Consider the following 17,202-nt stretch of genomic DNA (forward strand, 5'->3'; position numbering starts at 1 on the left):
CACCCTCCCCGTCCACTCAGCCAGTCCCCCCCGGGCCGCTCTAATCAGCCAAGCTGGGCAAGGGTCAAACAGGCAGGCAGACGGCCTCACACTCCAAAGGAATCTGTCCACATCCTCAGGCTGCACAAGCTGAAAAGAATCCCACAATACTGGACAGGCAGTTGCCAAGGGGACATCATCAGACATTGTCAATGTGGCATCCAAGTCGCGACGAATAGGATCGATTTTATCTGCAAAGTGTTGGGCAAACACGTCACAGCAGCTGACCGTGTATTCCTCCTGAACTACCGAAGGGGCCTGATGGAGGCCCCGCACCACATGGAACAGCTCTGCCGGACGGCTATCAGCAGACGCAATGGTAGCAGAGAAGAACGATCTCTTCGCTGCTACCACCGCCACGGAGTAGGCTCTATAATGAGCTTTACTCCGTGTTCGATCGGATTCATCACGAGTTTTCTGCCACCGTCGCTCTAGACGCCTGCCCTGCTGCTTCATCATTCACAGCTCCTCAGTAAACCAAGGAGCCGCTCCGAGTCTGCGGCGTGGCAGAGGTCGCTCCAGAGCAATCTCATCCACAGCCCTGGACATTTCCCCATTCCAGAGGTCGACCAGGGTCACAGATGAGGCGCCAGTCTTGGCAGTGGGAAAGTCCCCCAGGGCCCTCAGGAAGCCTTCAGGATCCATTAGCCTCCGGGGGCGGACCATAGAAAACGGTCCCCCGCCTCTGCGGAGGTAGGAAGTCGCAACAAGCCTAAACCCTACCAGGAAGTGATCTGTCCATGACAACGGAGTGATGTTGATCTCCTCTACCTCCAGATCATTGCCCCCATGCCCAGCTGTAAACACCAGGTCCAACACGTGCCCTGCTGTATGTGTCGGGGCCCAGATCTTCTGGGACAGGCCCATGGTTGTCATGGCAGCCATGAAATCCTGAGCTGCACCTGCCACAGGGGCCTCGGCATGAACATTGAAGTCCCCCAGCACTAACAGGCAGGGGGCCTTCAATGCCACCCCCGAGATCACCCCAGTCAGCTCAGGCAGGGAGACTGTTGGGCAGCAGGGCGGGCGGTACACCAACAGAATTCCAATCCTGTCCGGCCCTCTCAACACCCCATGCAAGCACTCGAACCCAGGAGACTGCTGGACAAGGCACCTGGTAAGGGAGATGGACTCACGAAAGACCATTGCAACTCCCCCTCCCCGTCCCTGCAATCTTGGCTGCTGCAACACCTGGAAACCTGGCGGACACAGTTCAGAGAGACTAACGCCTCCCTCCCTGTCCAACCAGGTCTCTGTAATGCATACCAGGTCGGCTTTCTCATCCAGAATCACATCCCGGATGATACAGGTCTTGTTATTCACCGACCTGGCATTCAAAAGCAGCAGCTTCAGATCCAGGGACTCACCGCCAGGACCACCAAGTATCCGAGAATTGGGGGAAGGACCAGAAGGGGAGATGATCTGCCTAAGATGAACTCTCCTTCTCCTGTAACGGCCTGTCATCATGAAGACACTGCTTTCAGCCCCAGCAACCCACTTGCATGTGCTCCAGCTCTAACAAGGAGCAATGAGTGGGTTGCCATACTAAAGAAGTGGCCATGGTGCAATAAACAGGAAGACAAAGACATATATAAGAAAGGGGTTATAGTAGTGATTTCTAGGGTGACTGGCAATGGATTTATGATCCTCTAGGACAGAGCTATTCAAACTGGGGCGTTGCGACGCCCCAGCCTGACAACACTGGCCTCTGCCCCCTTAAGGGGCGGGGGGAAGGCAGTGATGTGATCCCCAGGATCAAGTCACTAAGGGGGCTTGCAGGACTGGAATGTACTCACCAGTCCCTGCAGCAGCCTGTAGGTGGAGCAGGGATTCCTGCACAAGCGCCTTCAGGGCCCCCCAGCCTTCTAAAAGTGAAAGTGGAGCGATTGTGTCCCACTTCCAGTTTTGTAGGAGCGTGATCGCTCCACTTTTACTTTTAGAAGGCTGGGGAGCCCTGCAGATGCTGTGCAGGACTCCCCGCTCCCCCTACAGGTTGCTGCAGGGACTGGTGAGTACATCCCAGTCCCTGCAGGCCCCCTTAGTGACACAATCCTGGGGATTGCGTTGCTGCCTTCCCCTTCCTTGCTGCCTCTCTCCCCTCCCCTGCAAGGACTTACTGCGGTCCTCAAACTCCCTGAGAGTTTGAAAACCACAGCTCTAGGACAATGTTTTCCAAAATCTTTTTAACACAACCCTAAATACAGTTTTTCTTTCTGGCAACCCATAAAGTTGATACATAATAGCAGCATTAAATACATAGCAGCAATAAAAAAGCTCTGAAGCACTTGGTGATGTCCACTCTGGAGTACCAAGAGAGAAGCTATGCGAGGCTTCAATTCTAGTCACACAACTAGCAGTGAACACTGCTCCCCAGGACCATCAGGGTCATCAACATGATCTTTGGGTTGCAACCTCTGGTTTGGGAACCACTGTTGTAGGGTGTAAGTAAGGTTGCACTTACATTCAGTAAGGTTGCACTTACGCTGTTATCCATACCAGCTTTGCAGTCATACGAAAAAGGAATCCTAGCAGCAAACTGCATAAAGTGTTGAGAAACCAGATGAACTTAAATTATATGGTTACTTACTAAGAAGAGCCAAGCAACTGAGGCCTGCAGCCTGTATCTTTGCATTTGCAGGGTACTTCTCAACAGCCTTCACAATGACTTCATGTACATTGTTTAATACCAGGATATTGAAAAAGTTTCCTGTTGAGAGGGGGAATACAAAAGATAATTGAATCTAATATTCACAGGGTTGGTGTCAGGGATGAGCCAGGTCAGTCACTAATTATGGACCCACACCCGTTACAGAGCCCCACCTGGTTGAGCTGATCCATGAATCCTCAGTAGAGGTAGCACCCAACGGGCCATCAAGGGGCAGATTTTTTTTTCCCCCGGGCCCCCAGCAACCTGGCACCATGTTGCACACATACTATTTGTAGTTTACAACAATAAGATAAGAAATTAAATGCCAAGGGCACACAACTTTTGCATCAATGACATTTCAGTTCTACTCTCAGAACAAGTCAGTACTAGTACCTGCTGACAGGGTACAACCTGGCACCGTGGATACAGACCTTGATAGCAAGGCAGACTGGACAGTGAAAAGCCCCAGGACTCTGAACCCTGAGAGATGTTTCCCCATCAGATTCACTCAAGGGACAGAACCCAGACATTCTGGGAACTTCTTTTCCTTCACTGCCTATCCACTGACACAAGGAATGCAACAGGAAAAAGGTGGATGAGAGACAGCAGACTGCTTAGCAGACCTGGAAGCTGCCCTTTTAAGGATTCTCACTTTGCAGCAGTGGAGAAGCCTGGTAGTGGTAGTCAGGGTCAGGAGACATAAAAGGGTTCAGTTGGAGCTAGAACTAGAGATGTTAAATTTCTGGAAATTTTGAAGCTCGGAAAAAAAAACACCAGTTTTTTTCCCGGTTTTTTTCAGAAAAAAACGGAAATTTTTGGAAAAATGAAAAAAATGCTACATTAGCACTTTTTTTTTCTTTTCTAGATTGAAAGTCATTCTGTTACTTTAGGAACATCAAATATGACTATGGACAATTTGACTTGGCATAAAATTATCACAACTAGCATATTAAAAATATAGTGCATCCAAACAATTATTACAAACAGAATTTACTTTTTAAATAATATTTATTTGTAATTGTAACAAATGGAGCAACAATCTCCTGAACTGATTACTAGTTTATGTGGAACAGACCAAAAAACCTCCACAAAACCATTTTTAAAAATCCAGAAGTAACTCCTACTCATATTTCCTCTCCACAGTATTAAATAAAAATAAAAAAACCCATTCTCATAAAAAGAATTGGAGGGGGAAGTGTATAGAAGGGAGTGGGACTAAGTTTCAATGAATGGGCATGAAATTTAATCAGAAACATTTTCTGAGCTTTAATTATCAGTTTCAGTCTCTGCTTCTGCAGCTACTCCGTTGTATCTGACATTATCACAGATATTATGGACTTCTAAAAACTGAAGGTTTGCCTGGATTGAAACAAGCTTCTCTACCCTTTCACATGTCAGTTTATTTCTTGATTTAGTGCGAGTGTTTCCAAATATAGACCAGATTCTTTCACGTGCTGCAGAAGTTGGAGGAATCCGAAGAAGGCGAGAAGCAAGAGGAGTCAGAGGTTGTGTTGTGCAAAGACCTTGCCACCAGGTTGCAGGAGGAATAGCTTCTTTGTTTTTTAGTAAACTTTCAAAGGAGATCACCACTCCAGCCCACCAAGTTTGACTACAGAGCTTCAGAGTCACTATTTTATTCTTTGCATTTTTTTCTACTCGCTTCTTCTTGAAAACTGCAGCTACAATATGAGTACCTTTTACATGTTTTATAACTTCTTTTGCTCATCTATAGATCATTTGAAGGGTGTCCAGTTTCATCATATCATTAAGGAGCAAGTTGAGCCCATGAGATGCACATCCTATTGCAGTAATATGTCGATACTTCTCCATTATGATCTCCCATGCTGCTTTCATATTGCAGGTACTGTCAGTCAGCAAAGCAAATACTTTACCACTCCCAATTTTCTGTAGGACTTCACATATTTTACAGTTGATATACTCTGCAGTATATCTGTTCTCTCCTGTTTCAATGTTTTTGTAAGAAACTGGTTGAGGTGCTGTTACAGCAAAATTTATAATTCCTTCTCCTCTCATATTTGTCCATCCATCTGTAAGTAGTGCAAGGCACAGTGCTTCATTAATTTTTCCTTGCACAGATTCCATGACATGTTTATATTCCGTCTCCAAAAGAGGCTTACTCAAAGAATGTCTGCTGGGTAAATGGTATGATGGTCTTAGTAATTTCAAAGCTTCCTGCCAGTATGTATTTTCAGCTATTGAAGATGGTGTTCCAGAAGAATATATTGCTCTTGCAAGAGCTTGATCAATTTTTTCCTGATCTTCAGGTGTCATCTTGTCTACAAATGAAGTTACTGAATAATTTTTGGATGCAGTATCTGTTTACTTGAAGATGCTGCTGATGGGACAACGCTTTGTGTTGCTGCTGATGTTATAGATGGAGTAGAAAGAGGACTTCTTGAACGAGAACGTTGAGAAAAACTATGTGTATTTTCATCATTGTGGTCCTCTTCACTGAGATCCATGAAGGATTTTTTAATATGTACAGGACACTTGTTACATATAAGAATGTGATTTGTCATCCTGGTAGCATTTGGAAATACATATTTCATCTGACAATATTTGCAAATCACATTTTTATTCTCAGAAGAACGTGTAACATGAAAATGCCTCCATATGCTCGATGTTGGTCTCACCATTTTCCTGAGGGGAGTAGGAAAGAAAAATAATTGAATGGCTAGTTTGCAAGAAGACACTAATCTATGGTTGTGGGTGAGGGAAGTAAAGAACCAGATTAGTAGTAATTAAATTATTACTGACACAAAAGTTAAAAAGATAAACAAATGTAGCTGAATGATTCTGTTTTCTGGAATCAGATAAATGTAAACTCTTACCTTTTAAAATTAAGTATATACGTTCAGGTCCTTTTTGTTTCTCTGTATTTTCTCCCAATGCTTTGAGGCCTTGTGAAGAGGACAGAACAGAACCAAACATACCAACCCACATGCAAAAACAAAACTGAAACCTTTTTCTTTTCTTGTGACAATGGCAGCACCTCCTAAAGGAAGAAACGCATCTTGTTCTTGCATTGGAGAGTTCAGTTTGCAACCTAGGACTTAATTGTCCTCTGCACAGAAATTAGAATAATCTGATACCATACACATTTTTTAGAAAGTTAGAAATATTTGAACAGTCTTAAAATATTTTATTCATTATGTTAAAAAAAACATTCCATAATCTTTTTTATTTTTTATTTTATTTTTTCAATTTTTCAGAAAAAATGGGGAAAAAATGTTTTTTTTCTGAATTTTTCTGGTTTTTTTACGGGCCTTCACATCTCTAGCAAGAACTCCTTTGAAGCAACTTGCTCCTTTGAACCTCTCCAATTTCCTGTAGCACCAACTGCCTTGCTTTGCTATACCACTCAGGAGATCCCTGAGAGGGGTCAGGCCACTTCCACAGATTCATAACTTTGAAACAAACAAAAAAGTTTTTTTTGCAATTATGACTGATATGTTTGAGGCATTAAGTAATGTTTATTTTCTGGAACAGCATAACTAAGCAAAAAAATTGACCTTCCTAGGAAAAATGTCTGAATAAGTAAGACCTCAGACCACCTTACACAACATTATTTACAACTTTGTAAGATACGTATTTGATCATGACTCAAAGAGCCTCTCAAGAGTGCACTTAGTTCTGCACACACTGGAGTTTCACTACCATATTTTTCCAAGTGCAACTCCTCATACTTTCTAGAAGCTGCGTCCCACATTCCCTTGAGATTCAAGAAAGGACTGTTAGACCGCACAGGCAGCCATTTTAAAAAGATGGATTTCCAGAAGCTCCATTACTGAATCTTTTGTTCCTATTGCTGACAAGAGGTTCAATAGTATTGGTGCTTGAAACATTTCCAGTAGTAAACAAAGGATATAATATTGTTTCAGAACTCACCCAAGGTAAGTTTTTGCAACAAACAGCAACTCACTTCCTGAATTGCTTCATTCTTGGAGAAGGTTTTCATCATCTCAACTATGACATTGTAACACCTCACATGTCCAGACATGAGAACTTCCACGTTGCTGGCTAAGACAAACAGAAAGGAAAATATGTGTTAGGAAGATGTTAATGTTACTTTATGATGAACAAATTTTGGTTTTGATTTTAAACTGAATGATGCTTTGGCACGCATGAATATTGCAGACATGGGGGGACAACATCTTTAATAGAAGGAACACAGAAAATCCCAAGGTTGTTTATTCTGCAACTGCAATAAAAAATAAAAACCAACATAACATTGCAACAAATCAACACTTTGAAAAAGAGTGAAGATCTAATTTTTTTATATATTTCTCTCACAGCTAATCTGCAGTTTATTAGGAGATGGACAGCTAAACTGATTTCATCATACTATAACCTAATGCTGACATAGTTTTTAATGAATGTTGCATTTGCTCCATTTCACATACTGATTCCAAGGAGCTAAATCTAATTATGCTCCCAAAGTGTGCTGCTGACCCAACATCAAGGAATCCTTCTTCCAAATAAAGTTAGTTAAGGCTGCTTTGCCAGTCGAGTGTTTACCACCATTAACGTCATTAATGCTATCACCAAGATTAAAAATAAAAATAAATAAGGAAAAATAGCATGAGGGGGATTTTGCAACCAGTTTGTGACCTGGGTGTTTCAAAACCATAGCATGCAGATGCTAACATTACATTAAAAATGTTCTTGTTTGTTTTGTCTTTGTCCTACAGAAACAAGGCAACTCATTAATTCGTATGATTGGCAAAGTGACCTTCAGTTTAGTTAAAATAGGTGATGTGTATAAAGCAAGGGTGAAAGTAAAGATTTCCTCCCTGGTGCTGTTAGGACGCAGTACAAGCTACAGTTATCATTACCATTTTCTTCAGTCAGCACCTAGGATACTCAATGAAAATTGGTAAATCTATAGCTCATGCCTGCTAAAATTAATTCTGTTTGGGCAAAGCATTTGTTTACAGGGCTAAATGGTCAAAGTTAAAGAAAGCTGGCACTAGAAGACCATCTCGAAAATACCTACAAGAGGGATTTGATTGCAGAATGCCTTTAAGACAGTACTTAACCCCATAAGAGAACTCTCAACATCTATGGAAAGGTGACATCAGATGTAACCATTTAGAGCAGAAGGCCAATGGAAGACACTACTTTCTATCCAGATATACCTTTCCTCTTCAGGGTCAAACTCTGAAGGAAAAAAAAAATACTTCTGCAAATTTGTAGAAGATGCCATTGTGGATGGATGTTAGCTGTGCAGTCACTGCAAAACCTTTCCTCATATCCTCTTGACAATATTGCATTAAAAAAAATTCATTTTTAATCAACAAGGAATCCGATAGATAAAAACAGAGAAGGAATGGACAGGCCATCCAAAACATGTGGGGAAAGGGCAAAATGACAACTGAAGTAGTGTCTGATTTGCTTGTATGCAAATTTGTCTTTGCTGCTGCAAGTGACAGAAGGCAGGCTCACAAAATGAGTGAGAAACCTGTTGCAGGTTCTCTTCCAATATTCTGCTTGCCTTCATCCTTACAAGATTTTTTTAAAGTATGAATGAAGTCAGGTGCAATGGAAAAGTACTGTGGTTGCAAAATATGCTATGTCTAAAATCATATGAAACCTTAATCAGGGAAAAAACTGATGAAATGTAATTGAATTTATTTCTGAGTAAACGTCCCTAGAATTGCTCTATAAGAGTGAGATTCTCACAATCATACCACTCCCACAACAAGAGAAGCACGTGAAGTGATCAACATGTGTTCTGCTGTGTATGATGATTGCACACTTTGTAAAACTGATTTTTTTGAGGTTTGCCAAACTTCTGTTGCTGTGTTGAACTATTCTAACAGAATTCTAAGAAACAGACTTGATTTTTTGAAATCCTTCACATGTATCTCACCACTACAAAATTAAGAAAAATGAATTGTCATAGTAGAAACAGTCATGACCGTCCACCCTGCATTAAGAAGTTGTACGGTAAAATACATTAATATTCAACGGTCTCTTGGATGAACACTGAAATATTTTCTAATAATATTTTCTAATAATAGTATTTTCATTCCTAATTTTCTTGCACCAAAAGGCATTTTTAGACAAAGAAAAAATAAAGTGGTTTTCACCTCCATTGTTATATATAAACAGCATCACTCTTTTCATCGCTATGCTGACATGCACATCATAAAACCAGAAATTCAGTTTACTTTTACGAGTAGACTGACAGCCCAATCCTGAGCTGCCCGGGGTGCCCAGGCTCGGCAGCACCAAGAAAGGCTGTCACCTAATCCTGCGCGCCTGGGCTACCGCGGAAGGCACCTCGGGAGAAGGGGACTTTCGTCCCCTTCCCCCAGGTAAGGTAAGCAGCCTTGCAATGGGGCTACTCACTTTACCGCCAACCAAAAGATCGGTGGTAGAGTAAAAGCGCTCACGTAGGGTGACGAGCCATCCACAAGTGCCTTGGATCCTGTGGAGCAGAACTCCGTGGACCCGCCTCCCTCCCTCCCTCCGGCACACCTCCAGCTCGCCCCCCTCCTCGCATCATGCCTCCGCGTCATGCTTCCTGCCCCCCCTCCGCCCCCCGCTGGCCTCCCCCCTCCCCAGAACGCCTCCTCATGAACTGCAGCTCAGCAGTCCATGAGACCACCAAGCTTTAGAGGCTGGGCAACCGCCCCGCGCTAGCCCGGCATCGGCCGGCGCTAGGCTAGCATGGGCGGGAGCCTGGTGGAGAGGCCTTACGGCACATTTGCAACAGTGCTCAGTGGCACGAAGCCATGCCACCAAGCACAGCACTGGGCTCTGATATGGCTATGCCTCCAGCTTACATTCTGCTGAGTACCTTTACTGCACCTGCTGACAATTCTCCATGTTAGGTTTTATGGCTATTGTATTCAAACAAAACTCTGAGAAACTTTTATTTTCAAACATTTTCTGCTTTTCTGTTTTCTGGTATGCCAGTTGTGGGCAGGCAGAACATGGTGCCAGCAGCCATCATTGCCAAGGTTCACACCCACTGGAGAAATAATGTCAGTGTATTATCCTGAACCAGGATTTCTATTTAGCTTTGTTTCACACCCTGCTATACTATATCTCATTTGTTTATTGGCATAATGTTAACAGTTAGCCTTGTTAACTAAACATGCAATGAGATATTGCATCAATGCTTAGAATAAGTATTTGTCCTTCCCTCATTTCACATAGAAGTAAGTGCCATTAAGCAGAGTTCACCATGTGCAACCAATATCTAAAACAGAGAGGAAATTTAACTTTCAGTCATGCCAAGCAGATTTTTGAAGAGTTTCATTTTAGAAGTACAAAGGTTTTTCTGAAGGAAAAACAGGGTAAGAGAAGACAAAGGTTGCTTTGTTGTTCTTTAGCTCAAAGGATGCATTTCAGAATTATCTAGGACAGTTTTAGCACAACCCAACTTGCACTGCAATCCTATGCATGTCTCCTCAGAAGTAAGTCTCACTGAGCGCAGTGGGCCTTACTCCTAACTGGATTTGTATAGGATTACAGCTTGAGTTAGGAACATTTACCTTCACGGATTTCAAAGGGCCCAATTTGGTGCTGGAGTGTGGCCACTGTCTTTCTGACCAACTGAGTTTACTTTCACATAAATTACACCAGTACTAATTATTGATACAGCTTTGCAAAGTGGTTTACAATCTTTGCTGTACACACTAATAATAACTCTGTAAAATAGGCCTCTGTGATTCACAAGGGAGGAAGAAAAGACTTGTTCAAGGTCACACAATTAATCCAGGTCAGAGGCAAGGCTTGACTTATCTATAAGAGGTCTAATTCTGTATTTTTTGGACAACTCATTTCTGAGCTGCAACAATCAGTTCAGTTCAGTTCAGAAAGACCTTTATTGGCATAAAATACAGAGAAAGAACAGAACAAAACAGGAATATACAAAGACAACACAACACAACATAAGCATAAACATCAGTCGCTGCCCAGAGTCCCAGGGCTCTGCCTGGCTATTACCCCAGATAAAAAGGAAGCAACATTATCCAGAGTCTCAGGATCAGGAGTGGAAAGGAGAGACTGAAGCATGGTTGAATCCCCCCAGCCCTGCATCCTAGCTAACAATGGACCTAGAAATTTCTTGCGTGACACATCATGTAGCGGGCAGTAAAAAAAGGTATGCATTAAAGTCTCAATGCAATCCCTACCACACTTGCATTTCCTCTCTAAGTAGGGGATACTGCTGAACCTGCCCGTTAACAAGGCTGATGGAAGAGCGTTACACCTTGCCAGTGTGAAAGCTCTCCGGGCCTGTGGGCACACCAGGTGGTAAAAGAAGGAGGCCGGTTTCCCAAAACTGACTGGAATATGAAGATGGAGTGGAGAACAAGTGATTCTGGCGGCACTAAACAGCTCTTGTTGTTCGATATCCAGAATTCTTCCTTTGACAATTCTGTAAGCTGCATCACAACCAACCAAGAGTCATACCTATAACTCTGCTGTATCCAGCCCTATTGACTTAATTTTAGTTAGAAGAACAGTGATCTCTATAGGCAGGACTGGATCCGATAATAATTGATGCATTAGATCAGAAGAGGTGGGGTTAAATAAAATCCTAAACCAAAATCCTTAACCCTGCAGGTAGTACCTTCAAACACATGCTTCAAATCAGTGGAAAAATAGCTTCAAGGACCCAGTACTAGGTTTCTTGCTCTTCCATTGTCACCCCAGAATGCATCAGTATAGACACTGTACCACATTCAGCTACTAGATAGGGTAAATAATGGAACCTAGTGTTTAAAGCCACCATCATTCCCACCCTGCTATATGGCTATGAGACCTGGACCATAAAGAAACATAACCAACAGAAGTCAGCTTTGCAACATGCTGTTTACATAAATAATGAAAATCAAGCAATGGCAACATTGGAGGAACAAAGACATATGGATAAGAAGAAAAACCTTCTCCAGTGTCAATTCTTAAATCCAGGTTATGCTGGTTTGGCCGCATATCGTGTATGGATAGCCATCTACTAGTGAAGCAAACGTATCTTGCAAAAAGTGTACGAACAAGATCACGAGGGTGGCAAAAAAAGATGGTTAGACAACTTAATGGAGGACTTGAAATATACAAATTATGATTTATAAACGCAACCCAACGAAGTCTAGTATGCAGTGGGTGGGCCCATATCGTGGAGGACGCTACTACGTTGTATCAAGGAGAACTTGCAATGGCATGATCTCCAGCAATTTGAGTTAAAAAGAAGTGGAATGAAATTATAACTAACAGCACAAAGGTAGGAATTTGGATTTTGGTGCTTTCTTTCCTTGTTACAAGACATTTAAAGCTGAACTTCAGTATCAGTGGTGAGTCAAATCAGTGGATACTGAGGTCTCACGTGTATAATAGTTTTGAGCATAACTTCAAAAGATTCTTCCATTCTGCAAGCTTGGTCAAGTCAGATACTCTCTCCCACCCCCAATTCCACACGTTTTGGTTTTTTTAAAAAATGATCCTATTTCCATACCTCTTCAGCAGCCTAACACTTGAGGTCTAGCAGGTGAAGCTTTTCCCACCATGCCAGGAGAAGCTTCTCCAGCTTAATTCATGCAAGTCATGCTGCACATCAAAGTACAGGAACTGGGTCAGAAAAAAATTACCTCCATGCTTACATATAATTTTCAGATACCAAATGCCACTTTGTACTTGATAAACACCAATAACATCTCATTTGGTAAGTCACCTATGCTCATAAGTCACAGGAGTATCCCAGAAATACCAGGAGTAAATTAATGAAGTCATACATGCACACATTCACCCTTCATCCCATTAACAGTACCATACTTACGTGGTCCAGCCAATGAATGTAATGACCAAAGCGCCAGGAGTATAACATTTTCTTTTTCCGGAAATTTTTTAAATACGTTCAGTATGATCATATGATCTTTGTCCTCAACAAACTCCATCAGTTGCTCCTCTGGAACTTAATTAAAAAACAAAAACATAAATGATAGCCCTTATAGAAGCATAAATCTTAAGTAGGCAAAAGATAATCAAGATATTTATTGAGTTGTGGAATTTGGACCACGGAACAGTCAGAGATCCTGTGTCCAATTCTGGATTTCATCCCCTCACGCTCTGCTACTTTTTTGAAAGAAAAGTCCGTCCTGTCAGCACTGACAGGCTTGATGTAACATGTCATTTGACCCTTCACCCGAAGGCAGATTAAAGGAAGTTTCTACTTAATATCAAATCCTCCACCTTATGCTGAAGTGAGATTCACTCATACACTTCCCTTCATTTTCTGAAGTGAGATTCACTCATACGCTTCCCTTCATTTTCTTCTCACTTTATCTTTTGAGGAGCTATCTTCAACACTGCAGAAATGTACAGGAATTCTGATCCTGTTCCTCTGTATTTCTGAGGTGGTGAAGATAGCTCCTCTTTTGACGATAAGAAAATAATTACTTGCACTGTTTCTGTTCACTGAAGGGAACAGGTGATTTGGAGTGAGTTTTCTCACAGGAGCAGACCAGTTTAGCAAGCCATTGTTTGTGAAAGGGGGGGGAGTGAATTGGTGCAATAGCATCTCATCTTGAGAGGTATGTAACCCTCAGTGCAAAGGTACATCTTGCATATGTCCCAGGCATGGGGATATGCACAAATTTTTGGATAGCAAAGGAAAAAGTATCTTCTCTTTGATCTATTTTATAGGACAGGGATGTGGAAAAATAGGAAACATGAAGCATTACACTTCCTGTCTCATCTAAATAGAACTTTCAGAAATACCTAGTGCTTCCTGTTCAGGTTATTATATCTAAACCTCTGAAAAAAAGATTTTTTTTTTTCCAAATATGTATACTTACTTCTCTGTTCAGGAATTATGAAGAGAAGCCACTATGATACATTTTTATTTTTCAATATTTCCATTTGTTTTCCTTCCTATCACTGTGAATTTCTTGTAATTTTGCAATTAGGAACACATTTTTAAAACAAAATGTGTCCCTTGCTGCTTTCTGATGACACTAAGACTGCAGCACAATTTTAACATTATTTTTCAGCACTTGCAAGAATTACAGTATGCAGTTCAGCTTTGAAGCACCGTACTGCAAAATCCTTATATACCATTATCTGAGTAGATTGGATGGTATTCCTCTACCTGTCTGGCTTGCCCCAATTCAAGTACATCAAGCGAATTTCCTTCACAGAACCAAATGTAACACTCCTGACACCTTAAATCAGTAGTTTTCAAACTTTTAGCACCGGGACCCACTTTTTATAATGACAATCTGTATAGGACCCACCAGAAGTGATAACTTTAACCTGGTGATGTCATGGTGGGAAATGACATCATCAAGCAGGGAGCATTTTCCTGAGAATTCAGCAAGTACTGAAATTGCCCATGGCAAGTTCTGTAATATGCCATTTTCCCTAGATAGACAGGCTATAAATAAATTAAAATGAATACGTACAAATACTTAAAGTCAAACAAATAAATAAGGGGAGATGGGGAAACCAGCCCTGTTCCACCAAGTGAATTCTCTCTGTAGCCTGCCTGCAATAACCTCAAGCCCCGTCCCCCCAAAACTAGTAACATATTCAATCCTACCAAGTGCCCAGTTCAATTTCTTGAGTTCTTATATTTAAGCCAGTTCAGTACGATTTGGGACAAAAACAATTTTAAATCCAGCATGTTTGTTGTTTGAGTTGGATTGAGATTCAAAGCTTCCCTCTAAACAGCATAAAAACCCCAGAATGAGGAGAAATGAGGTTCCATTACCTTGGGCAAGGGGGAAGAGAGGAATCTGGAAAATACAACTCTTCCCAACAAGCAGTGGTTCCCAAACCTCTTAGCATTGGAGTTCACTTTTTAAATTGCACATCATCAGGACCCACCTAACTTTACAAGACTGAAAAGAAAGAAAAATGTCTTACCAGATCAAGACTCGTTTTACTGTACTATGGTGGGAGGGGCTGCCTTCTGGAGTACCTGTTGAACTCCACATTGATCAGTGGAGTTGAACTGATCAGTGGAGTTGAACTCCACATTGAACTCCACAATGATCACATTGATCATTGAATGGGGATCATTCTGGTAGACTTGCACTTCCTTTTCCCTAACCGTTCACATGAGCCAAGTACGTTTGCTTACTCACAAGTACATGCAACTGTGTAACTTAGGGCACAATCCTAACCCTTTATGTCAGTGATTTCCAGCACTGGCATAGCAGTGCCAATGGGACATGTGCTGCATCCCACAGTTGGGTGTCATCTACGGTGGCCTCCTCAAAGTAAGGGAATGTTTGTTCCCTTACCTCAGAGCTGCATTGCCCTTATGTCAGTGCTGGAAAGCACTGACGTAAGGGGTTAGGATTGTGCCCTTAGTTTCGCTTTCCATAGGGGCTCAGTACATTTGTGAGCTTGGAGGGAGAAACTTCCTTATTGGGTGTTTTGGGGGGCTGCAATCATCGGATCAGGACCATTCTGGTGGCACTGCATTCTTCTCGGCCTGCCCTTCACAATGGACCAAGGCACATCCATCTACTCACAAGTAAACACATGATGTGGCTTAGTGTCACTTTCCATAGAACTCAATGTATTTTGCTTGTCTGCTTATAAGTTTGTCAGTTGCAGCTTAATGACCCACCCCCCAACCAGGTCATGATCCACAGTGTGAGAAACCCTGCCTTAAATCAAGGCAGGAATAGTCCTGGAGCGTATGGTACTGCAGCTTGCTCGCTGCAGATTCATTTGTTATGACAATTATGTGTGCACCAACCTTCAGTTAGCCTACCTACCCCTCAAAGTGAAGCGTAATAGTAAAGCTAATCATTAGTTTAAACATTATGCTTTTCAAAATCAAGCTTGCTATTATCCCCAATTCAGTTCCCTACCGTTTCTCTGGACAATATGACCCATACTACTAAACAGCAGTCTCACAGAATGTGAGAAACTCAGTTTCTTTGCAGAAATGTTATTGTCACATCAAAGCCAGAACATTCATGCTACTATTTACTCAATTATGAAGTTATTTTCTGTCTGGGGAGGGAATATTTGTCAAGAATCTTTAAGTACGCAAGCTGGGACTACAACATGGTATAAAATTACCTTGGGCTCCAATACACAATGATAAATGGTAAAGGTAAATAGCTGCAATGCATCATAGATAAACCAATAATACGTGTTTGCTTTGTGAGTTTGAATGTACTTGTTACAAAGCAAAGTGGGAAAAAGAATAATGTATTACATTATATATTATATAATATATGTTGTATTATATAATGTATTATGAAACAGGCAGGAGAAAGGAACTGATGCCTTATAATAGCGATTTTCAACCTTTTTCATCTCATGGCACACTGACAAGGCAATAAAGTTATCAAGGCACACCATAAGGATTTTGACAATTGACAAGGCACACCATGCTGCCAGTGGGGGCTCACATCCCCCATTGACCCTACTAATAAGTGACCTTTCCCCAAATTCCTGTGGCACACCTGTGGACCCCTTGTGCAACTCACCAGTGCAGCAAGCAAAAGTGAGTCCAGTTCCAGTCCACAGATACCAAGTAAATCAGTCCCATCAATCAGAGTTGCCAAATCAGAGTCCAGAACCAATAAGCCAAATTACAGTCCAAGGTCAGTCAAATCCATCAGCATATCCAAGTCAGTCACAATCCACAGTCAGATTCCAAATTCAATAAACCCAGTCAGTCTCCTCTCCTACCTCCAACTTGCACTCCTTCAAAACCCACAAACCCTTTCTGCCTCAGGTACTCCTTATATCCCTGAGGGCCCTATTGCCTTCCAGTGGCTGCAGCTGTGCAGCACACTCTGCTGGATGCCCAGGCCTTACCCTTAAAGGGGCCACTGCTGACACCACATCTACCTCCTCGCCAGTTCTTCCGTGATTCCAATACAAGTGAAAAGTCCAACCACAACTTGAATTCTCAAGACACAACAAACCTCTGGATTTATGGTGAGAACCGAGCCTTACCTGGGGCTTGTGCAATAAGCAAACACTGACATTCTGACCAAGGAGACAGTTTTCTCTTTGTGATGGGGGGGGGGGGGCTTACATTCAGATGCTGGATGAGGTGAGTGAAAGTACCCCTCCCCTGCTGTGTGAGTGGGGGGGGGAGAGCATCTGTGTGTGTAAGTGAAGGGGGCAGCCTGTGTGTGTGAGAGAGGGGGAAAGTGTTTGTGTTGCAGAGAAGTTGTGATGCTCTAGGCTTGGGGGGGGAAAAGAGAAGCTGTGATGCTCCAGGTTTGGGGGGGAGAGAGGATGTGATGCTCCAGGCTTGGGGGGCGGAGAGAGGCTTTCCTGGGAGTAAGCCCCCCCTGACCCTAATGGGACTTACTTCAGAGTAGGCATGCACAGGATTGGGCAGTGAGACTGCCACCCCACCCACGCTTTCCTGGGAGTGAGCTCCAGTGACTCTGAGACTTACTTCTGAGTAGACGCGCGGGCTTGCTCAGCAAGACTGCCACCCCATTCACGCTTTCCTGGGAGTGAGCCCCAGTGATGCTGAGACTTACTTCTGAGTAGACGCGCAG

General features: G+C 42.5%; 1 protein-coding gene across 1 annotated transcript in view; it reads right to left on the minus strand.

Annotated features, from left to right (window-relative positions):
• Positions 1 to 17,202, minus strand: part of LRRK2 (leucine rich repeat kinase 2) — a 109,792-nt gene that overhangs the window by 75,966 nt on the left and 16,624 nt on the right. The window contains exons 6-8 of the mRNA XM_066633995.1: positions 12,495 to 12,629; positions 6,596 to 6,727; positions 2,627 to 2,746 (exon numbers count right to left, since the gene is read on the minus strand). Coding sequence (XP_066490092.1) covers positions 2,627 to 2,746; positions 6,596 to 6,727; positions 12,495 to 12,629 — 387 coding nt within the window. The remainder of the gene's footprint in view (positions 1 to 2,626; positions 2,747 to 6,595; positions 6,728 to 12,494; positions 12,630 to 17,202) is intronic.

Source organism: Tiliqua scincoides, chromosome 7 (genome assembly GCF_035046505.1).
Source record: "Tiliqua scincoides isolate rTilSci1 chromosome 7, rTilSci1.hap2, whole genome shotgun sequence".
Lineage (NCBI taxonomy): Eukaryota > Metazoa > Chordata > Lepidosauria > Squamata > Scincidae > Tiliqua > Tiliqua scincoides.